The 24,097-nt window shown below is 46.1% G+C and overlaps 1 protein-coding gene across 12 annotated transcripts in view; it reads right to left on the bottom strand.

Annotated features, from left to right (window-relative positions):
• UNC80 (unc-80 homolog, NALCN channel complex subunit) overlaps positions 1–24,097 on the bottom strand; it is a 181,021-nt gene that overhangs the window by 19,693 nt on the left and 137,231 nt on the right. For all 12 annotated transcript variants that reach the window (XM_034785311.1, XM_034785316.1, XM_034785312.1 and 9 more), the window contains 11 exons: positions 23,946–24,038; positions 21,624–21,659; positions 20,991–21,209; positions 15,899–16,099; positions 13,140–13,263; positions 11,163–11,288; positions 9,009–9,132; positions 8,101–8,307; positions 6,519–6,703; positions 3,693–3,858; positions 2,200–2,379 (listed from right to left, as the gene is read on the bottom strand). In XM_034785311.1, the coding sequence (XP_034641202.1) occupies positions 2,200–2,379; positions 3,693–3,858; positions 6,519–6,703; positions 8,101–8,307; positions 9,009–9,132; positions 11,163–11,288; positions 13,140–13,263; positions 15,899–16,099; positions 20,991–21,209; positions 21,624–21,659; positions 23,946–24,038 (1,661 nt within the window). The remainder of the gene's footprint in view (positions 1–2,199; positions 2,380–3,692; positions 3,859–6,518; positions 6,704–8,100; positions 8,308–9,008; positions 9,133–11,162; positions 11,289–13,139; positions 13,264–15,898; positions 16,100–20,990; positions 21,210–21,623; positions 21,660–23,945; positions 24,039–24,097) is intronic.

Genomic DNA, 24,097 nt, shown 5'->3' with positions numbered 1-24,097 from the left:
AAACATAACTCTGAGGGCCTATTGTAATTATGTAAAGTGTGGGCCATTAAGGATGGTTTGGAATCTTGATGACTCCTATTGTCTGCAGATGGCTGTATTTACCTGTGAGTCTTCCTGTATATGTGTGTGCTGGCAAGTGAGTAATGAAGTCTTGCAGTGACATGTGATCATGTCACCTGAACTGGAATCCATCTTTAACCTGCTGCTTTTCCAGTGAGGGAGGTGGAAACCCAGAGGCACAAAGGGTTCCCGCCTTACGCAAAAGATATATAAAGGGGTGGAAGAGAACAAGGGGGGGGGGGGGGGGAGCCATCATGAAGAATCCCCTAGCTATCACCTGAGCTGCAACAAGAGCTGTAGCCGGGGAAAGAAATGTGCCCAGGCCTGGAGGTGTCCAGTCTGAGAAAAACTTACTGAAGCATCTCTGAGGGTGAGATTATCTGTATTTAGCTTGATTAGACATAGATTTGCGCATTTTATTTTATTTTGCTTGGTGACTTACTTTGTTCTGTCTGTTACTACCTGGAATCACTTAAATCCTACTGTCTGTATTTAATAAAATAGGGTTACCATACGTCCTCTTTTTCCCGGACACGTCCAGCTTTTCGGCAGTCAAACTCCCGTCCGGGGGGAATTGCCAAAAAGCCGAACATGTCCGGGAAAATGGCGGCTCTGATCCTCCCCTGACTCTTCGGCTCTGTTTAAGAGCCGAGCTGCCCGAGCGCTATGGGCTTCAGGCAGCCCCCTTGCCTCCGGACCCCAGCCGCCGGCCGGGCACTTCCCCTCCCGGGCTCCGGCGGCGCAGGGTCCGGAGGCACGGGGGCTGCCCAAAGCCGGTAGCGCTCGGGCAGCCTGGCTCTTAAACAGAGCCGAAGAGTCGGGGAGGAGCAGAGCCGCCGCGGCTGGAGGCTCTGCTCCTCTTCGGCTCTGTTTAAGAGCTGGGCTGCCCGAGCGCTACCGGCTTCGGGCAGCCCCCGTGCCTCCGGACCCTGCACCGCCGGAGCCCGGGAGGGGAAGTGCCTGGCTGGGGGCGCAGGGTCCGGAGGCATAGGGGCTGCCCAAAGCCTGAGCGCTACCAGCTTCACGGTTTGCCGGGCAGCCTCCAGACCCTGCGCCCCCGGCTGGGCGCTTCCCCTCCCGGGCTCCAGCTGCGCTGGGGAAGTGCCGGCCGGGGGCGCAGGGTCTGGGGGCTTCCCGGCAAATCCTGAAGCCGGTAGCGCTCGCGCAGCCCTTTCCCCGTGGCTGGGAGTGGGAGGGAGGAGGGGACGGAGTTAGGGCGGGGAAGGGGCGGAGTTGGGGCGGGACTAGGGGTGGGAAAATGGGCAGGGCCAGGGCCAGTGGAGGCTCCTCTTTTTTTATTTATTAGATATGGCAACCCTAAATAAAATCACTTTTTATTTAGTAATTTACTCAGAGTATGTATTAATACCTGGGGGAGCAAACAACTGTGCATATCTCTCTGTCAGCGTTATAGAGGGCGATCAATTTGAGTTTGCTCTGCATAAGCTTTATGCAGGGTAAAACGGATTTATTTGGGTTTAGATCCCATTGGGAGTTGGGCATCTGAGTGCTAAAGACAAGCACACTACTGTGAGCTGTTTTCAGGTAAACTTGCAGCTTTGGGACAAGTGATTCAGACCCTGGGTCTGTGTCTGGAGCCAGATGGGAGTGTCTGGCTCAGCAAGACAGGGTGCTGGAGTCCTAAGCTGGCAGGGAAAACAGAAGCCGGGGTAGTCTTTGCACATCGGGTGAAAGCTCCCAAGGGGGTTTCTGTGATCCAACCCGTCACAAGGGGACTGTTTAGCTAAATGCCTTATCAGCATTGTGAGGACTACCCGTGTCTTTTCTGCTTTATTTACGGTCTGCACCTGCACCCTACCGTTCCTCAGCCCTGTGCTCAAGAGTATGGAAGGAAGCATGTAAGGACTTGACATTAACAACTGCATAGTGTGGCGAGCACCCCTAATGCTGAACTGTGCCCACATGTGCCCTCTGTTCACACGTGTGCTGGAGAGCAACAGCCTTTTCCTCCCGGCTGTGCACAGAACAAGGGCTTGCAGCATTAAGGCCTCATCCTGTAAAGAGTTGCTGAACATTCTACTGCTCAAAACAACACCCCCTTCTGCCTGTACAGCAGAGCTGGGCCTAGGCAACAAGGAGCTGCTATTGTACTCTGATCCTGCCCCAGCAGCCACATACTTTCTTCATCCTCCTCATCCGTGCGGCTCAGAGTGTCCTGCGAAGCCTGATGGGAAGGCTCGCTGTCCTGCTCCCAGACGGTGCCGGTGCCTGTGTTGGAGCGGGACATGGTAGCGAGGCTGAGGCGGTACGCAGAGGTGGAAGTGCCCACGGTGCTGATGGAGGTCTTCCCTTGGTAGGCTGCACAGAGTGGAAAAAACAAAGCCGAGTCAGTTCCGATGCTGAAAGAAATATTGTTCCTAGTAGGGCGAGGGCGTCTTCCTCAGCCTGGGTTTATGGGGAAGGCAAGAGAAGTGGGAAAGACAGAGGGCCGAATAGCCTTCTGCAGCAGCTGTGAAAGAGAACTCTCCCACTGCTTGTGCTTACTTGACACCAGATCAATACAACGGCACTAGCTCAGCTAGCCTATAAGAAACCTTTGTCACTGCAAAGATTTCTTATGTCCTCCGATTTTCTCCCTGAGCCCTACTGCCATATTCACTGCCTCTCTGTGACGTTTAGCAAGCAAGGAGGCACATTATTATGGGGCAAAACAAGTGGAGCTACTTTCTTTCTAAGAACAAAGTACTCGATATAAAGTTTCCTACAATCTGGAAGTAATGACTGCTCTCTAGTGGCAGCAAATGTACACAGCAAAGGACAAAGTTTGCAGAAGTGGCCACTTTATGAATGGTCAGGAGTTTTCCTGTTGATTTCAAGGCATAGATTTGGGCCAAAAAATGCTCAGCTGTCCTTTCACAGGGAAAAAAGAAAAGAAATATCTGCTGCTAATAAACAAGTAGCTAATCCTAAAAGAGGGGAGCCAAGACTATCTAGATTTTAAAAACTATTTTCACCTCTACAGCCTTGGTTAGAATGCACTTTGGTCAGTAGTGACTAAAAGAGGCTACCATCTGACAGCTGTGTGAAAGCATTTGAGAAGTGAGATGGTATTCTTAGTTTAGTTAGTGGAGAGGTGAAAGTAACAAGGTTGCCATTACAACGGGTAGTAATTTGCACTTTTGTTGTCTGTCTCAGCTGATGGGGCAGTGATTGACAGGGCATGAAAACCAATCCTGTTGCCCTCAATGTGTTGTGGCACATTAACGAGGCAGCATGGGGGAGCTCTGTATGATGTACCTCGTCTTTTCATAAAGAAGGGGCTTCAGTCTCCTGGGCTGCCACGCCAGCACCTTTTGCAAGCACAAAACTCACTTAAAAAAAAAAAATTACCATGCGTAAAGCACCTGCTGCTGTTGGTGTGCTGTGCACCCCAGCAGAGAAGACGAAGCTGTCAGTGCATTTCTGTTTTTTGTAAATTCCATGTATTTGTTGTAGAAGGAGGAGCTGCACATTTTTATGTGTTTAAGTTTCCATACATTAAATCATTTTTCACACACAGGGCTATACCATGGGCAAAATTATTGTTTCTTTCCGTACGTACCCACACAGAGGGGTAAGAAATCCTCTCTCCTCTGCGTGCGAGCATCCTCCCCCTCCCAGGACAGCCTTACCTGACCCACTATGCACTGCCTCCTTCAGGATCTTGAGCTCGCTGTTGAATTCTGTGATGAGGGAGCTCTTGCACAGAGGGCGTGGTATGAAGCGCCTCTCTAGCTGGTCAGCGATATGTTGTCGGGCAGTCATCTCCTCGTGATTCTCTGCGGGTTGGGCCAGCAGCTGACAGAGAGGCACAACAACCCCTGTTAGCACAAGAACACCCCAGCATCACAGAGAAACAATGTTCTGTCCCTTTCCAACTAGCTTGTGAGTGCTCTGGCATCGCAGTCCCCTGGCTGCTTGTACACCTACAGGCTGAGGATTTTTGTCCGTGTATGTAAGAAGTTGCTACAGCAACAAGCAGAGGGATGTTATCTCGCTAGGGATGAGCTTTGTAGTTGCATGTGAAAACACAACCAAACACGCAGGTTCTCTCTCCGCTTTTTGGAATATGCATCTCTGACTCAATGTATATTGCAACCAGTCACTGTTGCTATTAATATATTAGTAGGTAAGAATCAGGGCCTCCTTGTGCTAAGCAATACATTTACACACAATAAGAGACAGTCCCTGCCCCAAAGAGCTTACAATCATAGAAAGGTGGGGCTGGAAGGGACCTCGAAAGGTCATCGAGTCAAGACCCCTTTGCTGTGGCAGGACCAAGTAGACCAACCCTGACAGGTGTTTGTCCAACTTGTTTTTAGAGGCTTCCAACGATGGGGACTCCAGCTATACATGTCAGCGTAAGTAGTAGCAGCCTGGGCACACCAACTGCCTGTCCATTAGCAAGAGCTGTGTTGGCTTATGGCTCAAAGCCAATACAACGTGGGAAGGCACTTCCCATCAGATAAAGTCAGTGCAAGGTTCTCCCCCCGACCCAACCAACAACCCCGTTTAAAAAAAATATTCTCTTGAGACATCCTGCTACCCATCCCAGATCCTGTTCGTTAGATCCACACCACTCCCTAGTGGCCTGGTTTCTCAGGGCTTGTGTTCATTGCTGAGTTAGTCTGGGCTCTTACTTGGGCGATGCTCCTAACCCAGCTCCCATCCACACACAAAAACCTTTGACCTGAGGTTGGTGCTTTCAATCCAGGTTAACTGGCCCATCCTGGGCTATAGTGCTAAACCCTGATTCTGCTTTCACTCAGGTGGGTAACCCACTCACTTTTTGCAGTGAGCACGCAGGCTAACCCACTTGAGTGCCAACAGTCATCCTGCACCTTCCCATAATTTCTCCATCGTGTGCCAAAACGGACAGACAAGTTCTCCCACAATCCACTGGGAGAGAATCACTGCAGCACAAAGAACCATGGGCTGTCCCCCAGAAATCCCAGCGACACACCAGGGTGAGTGCAGCACCAGTGACCACACAGCAATGTGGGTGGTGCCATGCAGCTTGGCTGCTCACACCTGGGCTAGGCTATGTCAGGTGCTGATCATCTGGGCTAACTCTGCAGTGAAGACGTACTCTTATTGGTTGGGGCAGAGAACTAACCCTGTCATCAGGGTATCTGGGAATTGCAGCTCACTCCTGCACCGATCTCCAGTGTGTGCCCGATACGGACCTCGACAGTTACTGCTAAGAGCCAGGGGAAAGAGTGGGGCAACTGTAAGGCCTCTGGCCTGTCCCCCTGAACACTTTTAAAATGTTTCTCTTTCTGTCACTGGGCCATCCAGGAATTAGACAGGCCTTTGAGTTGGTGGCAGAAGGTCCCTCATGCAAGATTAATTCATGAGGGGATAGCTGGTTTATGAGATCTCTCTACCAATCCCAGGCTTCACCATATTATTTGGCAAGCCAGGGTTTATGGGGGACTAGCATTTGGATTTTTCCATACACAGATCCGACACCTGTAACCACTAACCTGAAATGAATACAAACATTAGCCCCAAAGCTGAGCCAATTTATATAAAGTTGCCTCAATAGTGGCCACTTGTGACCTCCTTTCTAAGGCTCTGATCCCAGGAGTTGACCAAGTTCCTGCAATTACCTTTGAAGTCAGGGGATGCTCAGTGCCTTGTGGGATAAGGCCCTAACAATGCAAGGTGAAATGCCTGCCCAGTGTGTAAGGATTCCTCTGTTAGCACCTTGAATGCTGGCCCATGAGAAATCTTCCTGGCTTGTGGAATGCTGGAGGCTTCCTTTACTCTGCCTATATGTCTGCCGGAGAGAGCCACCACCCAGCCGGACGGTGGAGGTTGAGCTGATGGATAATTTACATTTACTCTAATATCCATTATTACATTATCAGGGGGAGGGATAGCTTGGTGGTTTGAGCATTGGCCTGCTAAACCCAAGGTTATGAGCTCAATCCTTGAGGGGGCCATTTAGGGATCTGAGGCAAAAATCTGTCTGGGGATTGGTCCTGCTTTGAGCAGGGGGTTGGACTAGATGACCTCCTGAGGTCCCTTCTAACCCTGATATTCTATTCTATCATCATTAACCTATCCAAGTTCCAAGAGAATTTCAGGAGATGGTGATGAGTCCCATTCTGCACCAGTGTGGCGTTGTGGATCCGCTGCATTAGAATTCCTATCATTATAACTTACTCTTTGAGTTGCCCCTAAAAATCCACCATGATGGATGCTCCTTAGCTGCAAGAGGGTCTGTACACAGGTCTACTAGAGAACCAAGATCTCGGAAATGCCTCCAGCCATCCTTCCGAGACAAAGCACAGGAGTCAGGGGTCATTTCCTATGCAAAAATACTCTTCTCCCCAAGACTGCGGTCGCCCCCAAAGCCCATGTCACATTCTCCTGGCAAGGCAGTGTGGGGTGTCTTGCCTAAAAATATTATCTAATGAAGCAGCAGAGACCAGGGAGAAAGCCAGTGTTACCTTGCACTGAATGAAGGGCCGCAGAAGCACAAAGATAGGGATCCGGGTGCGAACAATAAAATCCAGGAAGTCCCAGAGGGCCAGCCCTCCCACCTTGCGCAGGGCCATCTCTTTGACTTGCAGGCTCAGCCAGTACCACTGGCTGCCAAGCTGACGTTCAAAGCACACGAGGATCACCTTCAGGGCTGCAGGGGAACAAATGCCAGCATGTGTAAAGCACTGCAGAGCCAGAGCCATTAGCTCCAGGCTTTAACAGCTGGAGTATTTGCAGCGAGCAGTGCAGTGTACACACACACCTAGGCCAGTTTCTTTACCATCAGCTGCTAACTCCTGCTGGGGAGTAGGGCAGTCTTGGGGTTAGCGCACAGGACCTGACAACAGGAAGCACAAGTTCTGTTCCCAGCTCTGCCAGCAAGATACTGGAAGATTTTCCTTCTGTACAGCTATGTTCCTTTAATTTCTCCATGAGGTACCACCCAGTCCAAAGTTCCCGGACCGCACTAAAGAATTCTTTCCCTTTCCTGGGGATTTACTTCTTTCAAAACCAGTCCAGCATGGGGATAGGTTCCATTCTCTGATCAACGACAATGGAGAGAAATCAAGGCTGTGCCACCCCCCCCCCAGAGGGAATGGCCATGTAACTGCTGTTGGGAGGTTGTTAATGGGGCTATGAAGAGAGACCTTGCAGTACTGCAGCTGCCAGAGCCATACACCAAAGGTTATTTTGGATCCAAGAAGCCAAGTATCAGAATCCATTAGCACAACCCATTGAAAAGGTAATTTACGAATGAACAAGGTTTAGGCTGGAAATGAGGCTGCTTATTAAAGGCTAGATTGTGACATGGGGGTATATCCCCAAGTGGGGCAGTAAGAACGGCCCTTACCCTCCCACTCGGGATACACAGACCTTGGGCCCAGGCACAGAAGAATAAGCAGGGCTATTTGTCTCCTTGCTCCTTCCCCAGCAAAAGATGGTTGGGGAAGTGGATGCAGATTTGACTCCACCTCCTCTGCAAGTTTGCCCAGACTAGCTGACCAGTGTGTGAGTGCTAGCGTAGGTCAGCAGCCAATTACCCCTCTCAAGAGCAAACGGAGCAGGAGAGGATCTATCAATCAGTGAAGTATCTCTAACAAGACCATGCCTGCCAGAGCTATTCCTGGCTTGGTGCAGCATGTGCACCACTCAATGCTCATGGCAGTGGCTAAAGCAGCTGTAAATGACTCAGCGTATGCCTTCACTGTAGCCGGGGGTATAATTGCCACCTCGAGGAGCCATAACACACTAAAAATAGCGCACAACTACAGTGGCCCAAGCGTGGGACAGGCCAGCGGCCACAAGTAAGGATCGAGGGTCTTGGACGGGATCACCGCCCCTCCTGCTGCATGCACTGCCATGGCTACACTTCTGTTTTTGGGGCGGGTGTGTCTACTCCAGCTGGAAATGACACCTTCTGGCGGCAGGGCAGACATAACTTCCAGTCAGCTTGTGCCTGTGAGGATTCTCTCTGCCTTCCCAGGGGTTTCCTAAACACTCCCTTTTATTTTTCTCTCTTTTGATGGGTGAGGGGAAGCTCTCACTCACCCAAGTAAGCCGCTTGGCTGGTGGACTCTGCGAGCCCTTCCCTGCGCAGGTCCTTCCCAGCATCCCCTGGGGTGGAGCAGTGCGCCGGGGAGCTCTCCATCATGAAGTTCTTGCTGCGGGAAGTGCTGATGATCCGAGGTGGCAGAAGGATGTTAATAACAGTCTGGAGCAACAAAAGGACTTCAGGCTGCTCCAGCCAGGGACTGTCTGAGATCCATCAAAGGGGGTGGCAGGCAAGGGAAAGAAAGAAAACAGATGAGGCCAGATCCTCTCAAAGCCATGCAAAAGCCTCAGCCTCATTTTCAGTTCCCAGCAGTGACGTAATCAGAACATCCCTCAAACCAAGCCCATCCCAACCTTGTTATGTTGCTTCTCCTGTGAGCAAAGGCAAAGTTATTCTATCTCCAAAATGCACGCTTGTCTGGCATCACCAAACCCAATGAGCATAATGACTCAACCTCTTCTCTTCCCCTCACTCTTTGCTTTCACGCCTGTATTTGAGGTAGGCGCGTAAAAGTGACCACAATCTACAGAAGAAGACGGAGTGAGAGCATGATTTGGACCAGACAACTGGCAAGGAACCGGGTGAACAGCAACCAACAGTGGCAAATTCCTGCCCCCGTAGCTCTGTATCTTACACTATGGTGAATTTTGACTTGTTCAGAACTCTGTCATTGTTCTGATTTCAAAAGGAGGTGCGCATCTGTTAAAGAGTGAGTTTGAGAACCACTGATCTGTGACACAGCTGAAACAAAAAGGAGAAACAACAGCTCCCATTGTAGCTCATTTCCATCACCCCAATGAGCTCTAACAACACCGAGAAAAAAACAAATAAGAAGCAACAGTAGGAAAGGCAAATATTTGTTGTCTGGGAGGGGGGAACTCTTTTTGTTAAATAATCATCAGACCTTTGCTTCCAGATCCTACTGTGAGCACAAACGGAATCAGTAGGTTTAAAAGCATTCCTTCTCTTCTCTCCTGATTGGTGAATGGGGAGATCACATGGCTTAAGGGAAAATCTTCTTTCAAAGCCTGCACAGTAACAATAAGAAAGGATTAAATGATTTCACCAGAAGGTTAGAAATATAAACCACTGTGGAGAATGATGATTCCCATAGGCTTTGTTTACATAGCACAACACAGGTGATGGACTGATAAAATTACAAGCTCTGAGGAGGCCTGAATAGGAGTAGAGCATCTAAATGTCACCTGTTTTTAACATAATCAAGTGATAAAGGGCATTCTGATCTCAAGTACACCATTATAAATCCAGACCAATCTATTCGGAGTCAATTTGTTGTTATTCCAAATCGACAGTGGTACCAATGAGATCAGAATCCAGACTGAATTACCTGGAAAAAAAAGAGCAGAGGGAATTATACCAATAACAAAAACAGCATCTCCCCATTTTCTGAATGTGGAGGTTACTCCGGGATCCACCCTCACTTCCCAGCCTCTTCACTTTGCTTCACTAACCCATAAAACCCTGATGTTATGGTGGCCTCCCTTCCTGAAAACAAGTAAAACCCACACTTGGATCTTGACAGTTATTCGAGTCTGAATGAAATGCCCCCTCAGCCTGAACAGGTTCGTGTCCAAGGCAGAAGAAGTTTAGTAGTGGTGGAAGAAACTAATTTGGGCAAACCGCTGAAGGTTCAAAGCTTGGACAGAGCATCCAAATTTTTAGATACTTAAGTGTGAATTGAAACTGAACCTCAGAACCGCTTGAGTCTGCAAAACTGGGGTGGAAATCCCAAGAGAAGAATCTTGTGGGATTTCCAGCACTTCCACTTCAGATCCTGCTGGGAATACTGGTGGTATTATGAAATTTCTAGTTTTGATCCCTTCTGAAACCCAGGTAAAACATGTGAAAATGGAAAAAAACCCAAAACACATATGCAAAGATCCCAGAATGATTAAAAAAAAGATTAATTTGGAGTTAGGTTCTAAACAGGGGTAAAGATTTGAGAGAAGGTACGGGTGGCTCTTATATTTTTAAGAACCAATCATCCAGCCTACAATGTGTCTGCACCGATCCGTGCCAATGTTCACCTTATGGATGCTATCTCCGGTTCCACTGTAAACGGGACTATGTTGTGCTTTGGCTCTATACCCCTCTTTCCCATAACACTCCCCATACTCTGAAAAACCTGTCCAAGCACTCAACTGGATGGTGGACGTGCCACTCATTGGTTAATTATAAACAGAAATGTCTGTTCCGCAGGTGCACTAGTCCACGGGCACAATAGTCCCGAATGAGGTCATTGTATCTTCTGACTGGCTGAAATACAGATTAGGGTCAAGAAACATGCACCTTCATTCTGTCCCTGTGTAGCTCTCTATTCCCTTTGTTTTCATGCCAACACGGAGGTATAACGCATATGGAAGCAGACAGAGTCCAAGTGCACATGGAATAGCTGCCTGTAAATTTATTTTAAAAACTTATTTATGTCCAAAATAGTAAACAAATGGCATCGATCTGAAAAGGAATATACTGATGAAATTCCTCCAACGGGATCACCGTGTGTTCACTATTCTGGACAATGAAGGATGATATTTGATAAGCAGTTTAAAAGCCAACCATCTGTGTCCATTTGGACTTTTTTCTCTCCTATGTATTGTTTGCACAAACAGTGCCAGTTTGGTACTAGCTCGTTGGGCCCAAATCCCATTCTCAGTTACGCAAATGACGCCCCATTGAGTTTGGTGGGGCTGCGTGGGAGCGACCTAGGATAGGATTGTTCACAAAAGATAATAGAAGACTTTCTGCTTGGTTCCTAGATCCTGAGAGGAATCACAAAGTACGGAGCTTGAATCCCAGCTGGTGTAATTCAGCATAGCTCCACTGACATCAGTGGTGTTACGCCAGTTGACACCAGTTGAGTATCTGGCTGCTTATTAAGATCTGAGCTCTGTTCTGGTACTACAAACCTTGACCTACAAGGGAGAGATGACATTTTGTTCCACAGTTTTTGCCCAGCTGTTGCAGAAAAAAGAGCACCTATGAGTTGGTGTCTCAACCATAAGCTAAACGGGCCTGATACCAGGCAGGGCAGGCACACCTGTATCTGCAATGCTACAAGCCGGACAACAGCTGTGCTGAAGGGCAGAGGTGGTGAGAGATAAGGGCTGAGATGAAGAAGGGGTAATCCATCAGCAACACTGGAGGGTCCTACTACTCCCATCACCTGCAATACAAACAGAGCACATCACCAGCACTGACTACTGCAATTCCACCCATGCCATACCCTCCAACATTTGTGAAAGAGAAACAGGTACACTTCAGCCGGTGCGAGACTGGGGTGCTCGGGGAGCAGGAGTGCCCCTGAATGCCTCGCGGCAGCTGGGGCCACAAAGGAGAAGGGATGGTTCTAGCAGGGAAAGGGTGGAGAGGGTAGGGAACCTCTACAGGGGAAGCCAGAGGGGGTGGACAGAGTGCACAGGGAAACCGGTACATTTCATGAATGTACCCAGTACCAGCCCTGAGTAACCAGCACTGGACTGGTAGAATAGGTAGAGTTGGAGGGTATGCCATGTAGCTACTGTATTCCATGGAAAAATGTAATACAAGCAGGAAGTTTGCAATTAACTTGTAATCCTTTCCCTTCCCTTGCTGATCTCTTAGAAGAATAATGTCCTGAGGCTGATCCAGTATTACCCAGATCCAGGCCAAGTTTTGTACAATGTTCAGACTCTCCACAAGCACAATGTATTATTGGGGACTCTGTTTTGTAAAATTAACAGAACTAACCTCTGAATCCAAATGACAAATTTAGGCTTAAATTCAGAGGTGAAACCCCCCTATTCTTTTCATTTAAAGATTTTCCCCATGTTCCTGGATACCATTAGAGGGCGGGGGGGGGGGGGGGGGCAGTTTGCTGCTATTGGTGCAACACTGAGTAGTGTAAAGGCTCAAATTTTCAAAGCTGGCCCCAGACAAAAGGTCTCCAAATCGCCATTGAGCAAACACGACTGCCACCACAACAAAGGAGCCACTAGAACTCCGGCCGTTACTGGGGCTCCCCACCGCACACCCACCTCCCCTTTGCGTTGTATGTAAACGCTATGTGGATCCTGAATGAAGATAAAGCTGCGGACGAATGCCAACGTGGCCAAGCTAGAAATGTGCTTTTATTTTGTTTTTAAGCTCTTCGGCACAATCATCAACTTCATCAGTTTTTCCAAAGCATAAAAAAAAAAAGGCCACACATTTTCATTCTAGAACTCAAAGTCAAATATTTTTAACCCAAATGAAACTAAAAGTGCTACCATATCCATTTCCCCCAATATTGGTATTTCTTCCAACTCAGACTGAAACATCCCCCGCTGGTGTAAACAGTCATAGCTCCATTGACTTGATACTTCCTAGGTATCATGATCTTAGAAGCAATATTACATGTAATTATTGCTTATCACTATCAAATGGTCAGACAGGCTCCAAGAGTTCGGTGCATACCATCTTTCTAGTCATGAAAACCACAAGAGCTGTCTGTGCTCAAGCATAAAACACACCAACATTATTGTGTATTGATTAAGGATGAGAACTGAACATTGTACGACAAAAGCCTGCACTAGATCAAACCAGGGACATTACAAATGGCAGAGTGAATCCACTCATGTAACCCTCTAACTAGCCACTCAATGCCCTTTTACAGAGCAGTAAAAAGTTTCCTTCCCGGCTATAAACTGAAACTGCCCCTAGCCCCACCCGTCCATTGCTACCAGGTGTGTGCAGTCTCCACCACCCCACTCTCCAACTTGCAGCCCTCAACTCTCAGCGCAACATGCAGAGCTGGATTTTCAAAGTGGTGCGTGGGAAGTAACACAAATAAATCACTTGACCCTGGGGATTGGTCCCTGTATCTTCCCAGGCACCACTTTAAAAATGCACCTCACTATCTCTAGCGTCACCTGGGAAGTCTGCTTGCACAGGTGGATAGATGACAGGAAAAGGGATCAACTTTAACCTTCAGTCCAGAAAAGTCAACAGCAGAATGAAGCTTAGCAAAGGTTTATAATATTGCCACTTGGCTACTCACCAGATTGACACAGACATTGATCAGTGACCTAAGGTGAGGCAGGAAGGATATGATTGGCTGCCTCTGAAGTGTCAAACAAACCCCTTCAATCAAATTGCTGGCAGGCTCCCACTCAACCTGTCGCCTGGAATACAACAGTAGGTGCCGTTAGCTGGTTGGCTCCCCCACCAGACACTCCGAAACAAGGTGACTGATACACGGTGACTCCAACAAGGAACGTTTAAGACAGCAATGACATCCATGATGGCAACAAGGTGCATTCCAGGGGTAAGAGTTTTACCCACGTTGTTCAGAGAGCACAGAACACATTGGGAGTTAGAGATGAGACTGGGAAGGTAGCAGAGGCATTCCTGCCCCGCTGGATTAATGACACAAAAACCGTCACAACAAAAACAGAGAGAGAGAGAGAGAGAGAGGATGAATGAATTCGGATTCCCTAACTTTTCCCCTTTGCAAGCGAGCCTGCAGGTGCAAACTGGGACATCCACGAGACAGCCAGCTCAGATGAAGTTGTCTGATGACCGCTGCTTGTTTTACATTTAGGAAAGCAGTGCTGCCACGGCTGAGGCAGTCCTAGTGACGGACATAGTCATTCCACTTGGGCTTGTGAAATCCCTGTTGATTTCATGTAGACTTCACCACAAAACCTCCAGTGGAACAAACTCCAGCACTTAGGAATAGCTCCTCCCCCACTATCGCACAGTCTAGTCTGCTACATTGTGGGGACTCCCACTTAGCCTGAGCCCAGGGCACAGACAGACGCAGCACTACAGACTTCACCTTCTGCATTCCCTCACGGCAGGACAGGTAGGTTACTGCCTCCCAGAACCAATAACCTGCCCTGACTACATCCCCTAACAATTGCTTTTTTCTTTATAGTGATTTTAGAGTCTGTAAAAGGAGCCAGATTGAGAGCCCTGGAGACAAAAGATCTTTTTTACCAGTTACAACACAGGCAGCATCAATGTGCTTCCCAGGCCCCCGATCCTCAGGGGCTGTCTCTTTGGATAGGAGCACACCTCCCAAGTCTGTGCAGCACGGTGGGCAATCTGGATGCTGGGGGCAAGTATGAGGCAGACACTGCATTACTAGAGGATGTGGTACTGTATCAAATTTCCAGTCAGATTCCATGGTAGGCTCCCTCGCCCAGGGAGTACCAGCTATGCAGTATGTAAGCCAGATACTGCACCACAGATATATACCTGGGCACAGGTAGGTCAATCCCTGTCAGGATTTCCCCAAACAGGAACGCCCACAAATAGTGAACCTGTGCTGCGACGCTTATACCATCCAGATCAGACTCCCATTTTTGAGCTGGACATCTATGGTAAGCAGTTTAAAACCTATAGATGGGTCCAGTGAGTCCCAATGGGTCAAATGGCCTGCTTCCCTAAGCAGCAGCACTGAGCTGGACCACTGCTTGCAGCCCCCCACACCATTTAATAGGTTGATTGGCCAAACTATGTGAGAGCTGGTGGGTGCATTTGGGTCAGCTAGTAGAAGGAAGGCGAGTGACCCAGCAGCAGCTCCTGTGCCCATGCCTGTCAGAAGGAGCGATTCTAGTCAGGTGGCTTTCTGGAGGTGCAGGTGGAGTTACTGGGAGGCTATGACAGGGATTCCAGCTGCTCAGCAACCTGTGAACAGGTTACAAAGAGAGGGGGGCTTTTGGGAATTTGTTTTAAAAACCCTGGGCTGCTTTTTTGGACCCAAGATGAAGAAGGGATGGTAAAAAAGACAGCAAGATAATGGCAAAAAACAGCACTGGCAAGATGAGGCCGCATTAAAAGTGGGCCCCAATTCCCTACAAGGGCAGGTTTTTTTAAAAAAGGTTTCTTTTAATGAAGGGGAATGCAATGGGAAGGCGGGAGAAGAGGGGAAGGGAGAAAGATCATATCTCCCCATCTCGCTTGGTGCCTACGGCATCTCTCATGATCAGAATTTCAGACGTTCTGTGGTGGGATGGATGGTATTTAAGAGAGAGGAGTTCCGTCTCCATACCCTTCCATCCTTGGCCTCTCAGCTAACATTGCCTCTCAGCTAACATTCCTTGAAGGTCACCAATTCAAGGAAACGGTCATGGTGTTTGTCCAGAAGGGACCGGACCGAGACCACCAACGCCTTCGACACAGGCCACCAAAAGGCCATCGGATGGGGATTTTTATGCTACTAACCTGGACTGGAGTCACATCAGTGAGGTCGAAAGGCCCCATGTTCAATTATCATTCCCTGGAGCCTCCCACATTGCTTCTTGTGATGCTGCTTTCACCATTCACCAGCTAGATGAGATTGCTACACTCATGTCTTCTATTGCCAGGGTGCATTTGAACAGTACTACAGTCCCAGACTATTGTTATCATTTGTACAGAGCCTTACAGGATTGATATAGTAATCAGAGACTTTAAAAATACTCTTCCCATAATTTAACTTTATGTCTTTTAAAACAACAAACATAAAAGACACAGAGAGATAATGAGAATCTTTATAGCCTGAAGACTTATTTTGGGAGAGAGGGAAAGTGTTAGATTTCCATGATTTCTTTTGGTCACCCTCAGTAAAATATGCATTTCCTCTATTGCTGCCCGGAAGCCGGCACCAAGAAAAATGGCGACATACATATACACCAACAGGAGAAATGCGTCTTTGTTTTGTTTTGCTGTAAAAGTCAGTGCAGCATGACACTGTCAATAAAATGACATACCCTTACTTCAAGGCTTGCAACATCAGAAACGGACCCAAAGGTTTCCGTTACACCTGCTCACCTCAAAGTAGGCATCTTGTGAATTTTATTGAACATACGATCCAATCGCTTTAAGATGAGGATAAGGGCAGGTCTCACGGCCTCGGCTGTCCAGTCGGTGATGGGCAGCATCTCCATGATGTAGCGCCGGAGCCCGCGGCTTTCCATCGTCTGGGTGTCATAAGGTGCCAGCTTCAGAAGGGAATGTGCAATTTCTGCCAACCTAAAATTATGGCTTGTTAAGAGGGAAATCTGATACTCTGCAACGTGAGCTTCTCCACACAGAGCCATGCCAACCGCCTGGTGGAGGTATCACCAATCTCTTTTAACAGAAGGATATTTGAGGTAAGAGCACTGCAATTTAAACTCTTAGGTCAAATGATCACACATTCCTGGCCCCTTAAGAAGCTTCTTGTGGAACCAATATTTATGCATGTTCGTGTTTGGTATATAAGGAATACATCATCATGTGTATGTTTATGTGGATAGTGGATTGGTAAATTGCACCAAAAGGAACATAAAGAAAAGCTAATTCATGTTATTAAAAATGGCATCATAGAATCTGTGTTCAGTGGATAATAATATATAATATGGGCAATCCTATTGAAGGGTCTCTGCTAGCATGCTGCAATCACCTGTAATGTGTCAGTGAAGCTGGAGTGGTTTGTCTTTTTGTAATGTTACCAGATCAATATAGTGGGATGACTGTGTGTATTTTTGTGCAATTTAGATGCACTTAACTTAATATGGTTCACAGATCCATGTAATCTGTGTTGTTTAGGGTTATTTCTCCCAGCATGCTTCATTTTGCTTCTCCCACTAGCTTCATTTATTACTTTTTTGGCTCTTTCTGACTCTCCCAGATAGCAATGCTTATGGGGTTTTTAGCATCCACCATCGGCGCCCATGGCAGCATTTACCTCATGCTTGGAATATGAAAAGCAGTTAAACATACTTGAAGACTTGCTCTAATTTTTTTTGATGTGCTGAAACTGACACATTACCACAAAATGTTTCAATGCGGACAAAACTAAATTGTCCAAAAGAAAACTGTTCTGTTGAAAACTGCTCAGCTAGCTCCAGTAACAGCCTTGGAAAGGTGGGTCTTGGGGACCAGTACTGTGTATTGGAAGAGTATTTCCTCTTAGCTCTACTCAGCAGGCCACCAAGGGAAAGATGGGGGAAAGGCTTAGGAAAAAGTCTGAAGAAAAAACAGCCATAAAACATGCACAAAATATTGTTTGAGGAGAAAGAAATTATAACCTGAGGCTTCAGGTGCTTTTCCAGCTCTGTCTCAGGCTGAAATTAATGTGGTATGCAATGGCTGAAGGATACTAAAGGAGAGATACAGCTCCTAGCAGGAGGCCATAACCCAGATAGTGCAGGGAATGCACTGTTTGAAATCTTGTTGATATGTAGTGCTGTGAGGCTGTGCCAAAATGTCACAGCTCCTTAACTCTGTGAGATCCACCTTCTCGGAGCACTGTCATTCCTGAATGAATTTAATTTATGGTAACAGATAAACAGCTCAGCACTATTCTATATATTTTCTGTATAGGTAGGGGTTACTTTATGGTCATTTATAATATATTTAACAATGTGGTAATAGGGAATTGAGAAAGCCACATGATCTTCTTTTAGCTGCACATTAACAAAAATCTTTTTTCCCCCAGTCATATATTGTTTTGGCAAAGGTGATCAGGAGTTTAGATCTACACAGAGAATCCTAAGGGCTATCAGCTTTTGTGACTGAGTTTCTTACTTTGGATTCAACAATGGAATCTGAAAAAAATCCAAACACATTCCCTTTGCTGTTTAGACACCCTAAGCTTGGATCTGATTTTAATTCAAATTGCTTAGGCAAAATAGTCACCCACTGTATCTTGTTATATGTGACTATGATCAGTTTTATCTGACAGCTTTAAATTCCAAAGACAGTCTATAGCGTACAAGAGATTTTTTAAAAATCTCTTTGTAGCTGTGATTTGTTCTTTGAATCTGAGACTGGATTTTCCCATCCCTTCCTCAGAAAAAGTCCACTAAAGCTCCAGGGGCCCTCACAGCTCTCAAAGGGGAACCCTCAAAATGTCCACTATAAATTCTTTGGAGAAAGACGACTCACCTTTTGATTTCATGCTAACTATGGATGAGACCATATTTGTTTCAATCCCAGCAAGTCAGTCATTTCTAGCACTGAAACTGAACCAGCAATTTTCTGGAGCAGTAGAGGAGTCACATTACTTATAGCTAACTTACACTGTGACTTCAGTGATTCAGACCCTCAGCTCCATTATGATAACTTCTGATCTCTTAAGGACTTTCACCTTGGAAAACAGGCAGAAATGTCCATGAGCAGCTTTACCACCTACTCCCCTACTTCCTGATTCATTATAATCTTTCAACAAAATTCACTGATGACACTATTAAGTCATCTGATGAACGATACATAGACGGGCTTAGTTCAGTGTCTCCAACACATACAAACTCATGAAAATAGAAAATAGTTCCAGCCTGTGCAACTTGAGATCCCCTTATACTCTGTGCAATGACAAAAGAAGGATCTCAATGTAATATGGAAGATCCACACCCCTCACTTAATGTTATGCTATGAGCTAAATCCTTGCATTGGATGTACATTCCTGAGGCTCACTGAAGTCAATAAGAAATATTTGGAGAATTTGTACTGCAACAAAATGGGGCAGTACAAATAATTATTCCTTCCTATTTTTGATATTCTCTACCACTTACTTTCCAGAGGAAAATATATTACAATGATCTACACACTGCCAGACCACACACGTCCACCTGTATTTAAATCAGTTTATGTTCCAGCCATGCACTACACACAAGAATTTCATGCATCTACTATAATAAGGAAGTCCTGTGTTGAAGAGTTAACCACTAACCACTAAATACGACTCTCTTTACTGTATGTAAAAAGGCATTCTGTTTCGATCATACATGAAAAATGGAGGTGAAATTGCAGGAATTTACTAAACAAAATCTAAATTAATATTACACAAAAATATGTTTCCTGTGGAGCTGATTTTCATCCAAAGACCTCTACCTATGAAAGAAGCTGTCCGACAAATTCTTTGGGCTAGGTTCTGCACCCCACTACAGCTCCTTTGAATTTCTCCAGTGGTGCAAATTACTCATAAAAACCACAGATCAGCCTTCTGAGGATTTCCTTTGTGTAAGGGGAATCTCTGGGTGGCACAGAGCTGGCCTGGTGGGTCTACACCATCCCCTATACCCCAGCCTCCAGCGTAAGGGTGAAAGGGTATCTGATTGGGGCCTGGATACAACTGGCTGCCAGAATAGCCCTTTGGGGCTGTGGGCAGCCTGATATAATTCAGAGCTGTCGAAGGGATGCTCTACTTTACTCTGGAGATCAAGCCAGCCACAGGAATGGGGGAGCAGAAGATTGATTTAAAACCATCTTTGCTCCTTCCCAGTGAATCTGGCCTATCAGTGCTTAGTTGCCTTTAGTTCAAGGAACAATCCTGAAGCTTCCAATGATATCCTCTGAAAGCATTCATATACCCACAAGTTATGGTGAGAGCTACATTAAAACTGCCCCATATTAGTCCTGGTTTTCATTGTATAACAGGATACAGTACACACAATTACATAAGAACACAAGAACGACCACACTGGGTCAGACCAAAGGTCCATCTAGCCCAGTATCCTGTCGTCCGACAGTGGCCAATGCCAGGTGCCCCAGAGGGAATGAACAGAACAGGTAATCAAGTGATCCATACCCTGTTGTCCATTCCCAGCTTCTTGAAAACAGAGGCTAGGGACACCATCCCTGCCCATCCTGGCTAATAGCCATTGATGGACCTATCCTCCATGAACTTATCTAGTTCTTTTTTGAACCCTGTTATAGATTGGCTTTCACAATATCCTCTGGCAAGGAGTTCCACAGGTTGACTGTGTGTTGTGTGAAAAAATACTTCCTTTTGTTTGTTTTAAACCTGCTACCTATTAATTTCATTTGGTGACCCTTAATTCTTGTGTTATGAGAAGTAGTTAGTAACACTTCCTTATTTACTTTCTCCACACCAGTCATGATTTTATAGACCTCGATCATATCTCCCCTTAGTCGTCTCTTTTCCAAGCTGAAAAGTCCCAGTCTTATTAACCTCTCCTCATATGGCAGCCGTTCCATACCCCTAATCATTTTTGTTGCCCTTTTCTGAACCTTTTCCAATTCAAATATGTATTTTTTGAGCTGGGGTGACCAAATCTGCACGCAGTATTCAAGATGGGGCGTACCATGGATTTATATAGGGGCAATATGATATTTTACTACCAGGGATCACTCAGAAAATACCTATGCCATCAGAACACACCTGCAGCGCAGGTAGAACCAACAATACCCAATAGGATGTCATTTCACCTGCAGGTGATTTTTTGTTATTATATCAAATATTATACATGCCCCACCCATGTAGAAAAATAATGATCAAGAAAGCACATGCATGTTTTAGTGACTCTCGAGACAACTGCCAACTTCAGCAAAATACTTGACAGTGTGAACTGCTACCACTGGTTGTGAGTGTATGAAATCTCCAGGGAATGCAAAGGGAATCAGACACAATCTAGGGAACACCGAATACAGTTTCTGCAAGACTCTGCCAGCGTGATAAGAGTAACTGTTAAACAAGGAAGGAGATTGGGCTTCTTAGAACAAAAAAAAAAAAAAAAAAGAAAATGATTACTTTTGGTTTTATGAAAAATTAGAGTCAGGGAATGAAAATGGCAAATCCCTGAGATGAACCCACTTCCCTATATGTCTGTGTTCAGAATGCTCCTCCCTCTGCATTCATAACTATAGCACACACTTTCCACTCCTTAGGGACTAGAACTTGCTGTCTTTCCCCATCCCCTCCTCCTCATGTTTCATCTCCCTTTTCGTGGAACTCAAGCAAGTTGACAGATATCCTGATTGGAAGCCTACTGGAATAGCCTGTTCCCAAGGCTGAGCGATGTAGATTGTTCAGTCAGACTTGCCCTTGGAATTGAATACAGCATCCTGTATACAGAGCGTGCATTTCTTCACTGTTATACAGACAAGCACACATAGATTTGTACAGCGAGTGGAGTACCTCATGTGAGACTTAACATCCAGCAGCTCCAGGGAAGTCACCCTGGGCTCTCCAGCCAGGTTCTGCAATATCTTCAGCCTAGGGCCACAGTGCTTATAGAACTCAGTGCAGATATTCAGTAGGGACTCCCTGGGCCTCCTGAACTCCTCCCTAGCAATTCGCTCGTCCAGCTCCTCCCGGGGGAGACCCTGGCCTTCCTCCAGCAAGTGAAGGTTTTCCCTGGGGATTAAAAAAAGTGAGGGTGTATGATGTATAGCTGGAAGGTGACACAAACAGCTTGGTAAATGAGGAGATTGTAATGAACCCCTCCTCCATAACAGGTAGGGCTGTACTTCGGTAGGTAATCACTGCTCTGCAAAAGCCACTTCCCCTGCGATGGAAAAGGAAGACAAAGCAGCTGGTATTTGTAGTAAGGAGAGAGAGAGAGAGGGAGAGAGAGAGAGAGCGAGCAAGAGCGTTTGTTACCTCCAGGACCCTCCTGAGAATTAGCTTTGTTTAAATGAAATACCTTCTGCTGGTTTCCCCTGAAACAGCATCCCTTGTCTCAATTACTGTAAGTGGAACCCGATGAACTAGGAATCCATCTAGGAGGAGTTCATCACAAGATGCCATGGAAAAGGGGTCTTACTGTACCTGATAAAGTGCAGTTTGGCTCCTTGATCCGGGTACCTGGGAAGTTGAAAATGCAGACACTGTGATTCTAAATAGGAATTCAGGAACATCAAAATTGCCATATTGGTTCAGATCCTCTGTCTCACAGTGTCCAGTATCAGATACTTCAGAGGAAGGTGCAAGAAACCCCACTCTGTATGCAGATGAGAGCTAGGCTGCTCCCCAGAAAAATCTCATCCTAACCCATAATAATTAGAGATTGGTTTAAACCCTCTTCTTCATCTCATTTGGAGGGTAAATTATCCCAGTCTTTTCAATCTATCTTCATATGAGGGCTGTTCCATTCCCCTAATCATTCTCATTGCCTGCCTCTGACCTTCTCTGGTTCTGTCATAGCCTTTTGACTTATGGTGACCAGAACTACAAACAGTATTCCAGGTGAGGCATATCCTTGTTTTATATAATGGCATTATCATATTTCCCATATTTGTCTACCTCCTAACATTTTATTTTGTGAGAACAGATCTCAACTAATGGAGAAACTCTTCAAACGTGAGTTGGGTTTTTGTTTTTTTGTTGTTGTTTTTTGCTTTTGACTCCCAGGAAGAATAGCTTGGAAGCTGGAACAGTGATCAAGTCTTGTATCACTAGTCTCCTGCTGTCGCTACTGAGTTTCTGTTACGAGGAGAACACCACAGAGAAAACAAATTTGAAACATGGAGATTTATAAAAAAATATTTTGAATTGCTTTTAGAATACAGAAAATTCTCTATCAGAAAAGTCTGGAGATTTGAGCCAAGAAGATTTTCCAACCACACAATATCAGAGTCTCTAGACAGGAAATTTAACAACCTGTCAGGACACAGTTTTACTGTAATTTAAGTCCAATTTTTGTAGACCAATAAAATGAGCATTGGCTAAGATTTTTACTACCTTTGTATCCTACTGCAATCAGTGGATGGGTGCCCCAATCCCATGAATTAATGCACTGATTCCAGTGACTGGACTAGATTTGTGCCCTAAACATGTACATGTTGTCACTGTGGCATGATGGAGTAGTAGGGAGAACTGGGGTTGTAGACTAGCTAGTTCAATGTGGGGAGAAGAGATAGGGACCTATCTAGATTGTCTTCAGAAAATGGTTCTCTTTATTTATATGCAGCCCATGGGGCTAGTCTGGATCATCCATTGCACATACTGTACATACAAACACAACAACTGCCATCTAAACCACACAGATACCACAAGGGAAATAAAATTCAGAACAGAACCTTTTGCTACAAAAACACTGGCTTCTACCGCTTGCACTAAAGGAGCATTTTCCTTAGCTGTTGGTAATACCCGGACTTCTAACCTCTTTGTAGGTAGCAACATGACAACATAGAATCTGATCACAGAAACGTGTAACTTATCCAACAGAGGGCAGTGCTGCCTACGTTAGCCAGCCCCGCACGCCACACAGATTCATAAAATCCAATTATCTGTAACAGACTTTTGTGCCTCTTACTGGCACCTTCTCTGCAATATAATATCTGGCGGTTTTGTGCTCACAGCCGCCTAATGTGAACTGCCTTGCCACAAGTGATAGAGCAGTGTAATGGGTTTCTGGCCGACATCTCCACTAGGTTTTAGTTAAACAACCCTTCAGACTTTCCTTTCCTTATTTCCTTCCTGTTGTTTTCAAACAAAGTAGGGAAAAAACAACACATCAATATCTGCTCTCTCCTGCATTCTATGCCATTCTCTCCCTTGCTGTCTCTGCCCAGTGGCAAAGGGAACCAGATAAAGGCAACTGCAAGAAGATGATCATAAATGAAAAGCAGCAAGTAAACTAGTGAAAAGGCAAATCCCCATTCATTTCAATTGGGAATGCAGTACAGAGCTCTACCACGGGGTGACACTATTTGTAGTAACAAGGAAGGAAGGAATGCACACATTTGTGGCTGTTATTGAAATGGGAGCTGTCCAACTGTCAGTTTGGCACTGGACTCAGACAGAAGCAAAACAAGGGAAATTTTTAATCTGGTTAATAAAATCTCTAGTCGGCCAAGGGGAACAAAGGAGAATTAATCCAGAGTAAGTTTCTCCCTGTTTGGTATCCCATTCTCTGGTTCAGTCACATTGTCCTAAAATGAGAATCCAGGATTGGGGTGTTGCTTTCTTCATGGTTCATTTGGGGGTTTTGTTTTTTCTTCAGGCCTTGTCATCCTTAGTGACTGATTGCTCCCTCCCACACATAGTGCCTTCAGAACCGTTCCCAGAACACAGGACGGACTCTGCACTTCAAAACTCCAACTGAGGCTAGTGGGAGCAATGGATTGAAAAGAAAACCGCTGGAGTTACCTAGTATTCACCCCAGCTGACATGGTATGGTTGGCTGTTGTGGCTCCTTTATGGCCTTGGTCACACCTGCTCATTTGAGGGGCAGTCATGGGCCTGTACAGAAAAAAATCAATAGCATATTGAAGACAATCTCTCAGAACCAGATTGGCTCT

This window comes from Trachemys scripta, chromosome 11 (genome assembly GCF_013100865.1).
Source record: "Trachemys scripta elegans isolate TJP31775 chromosome 11, CAS_Tse_1.0, whole genome shotgun sequence".
Classification (NCBI taxonomy): Eukaryota; Metazoa; Chordata; order Testudines; family Emydidae; genus Trachemys; species Trachemys scripta.
Note: the sequence above shows the minus strand (reverse complement) of the source record. Positions and strands in the feature narration are given on the sequence as shown.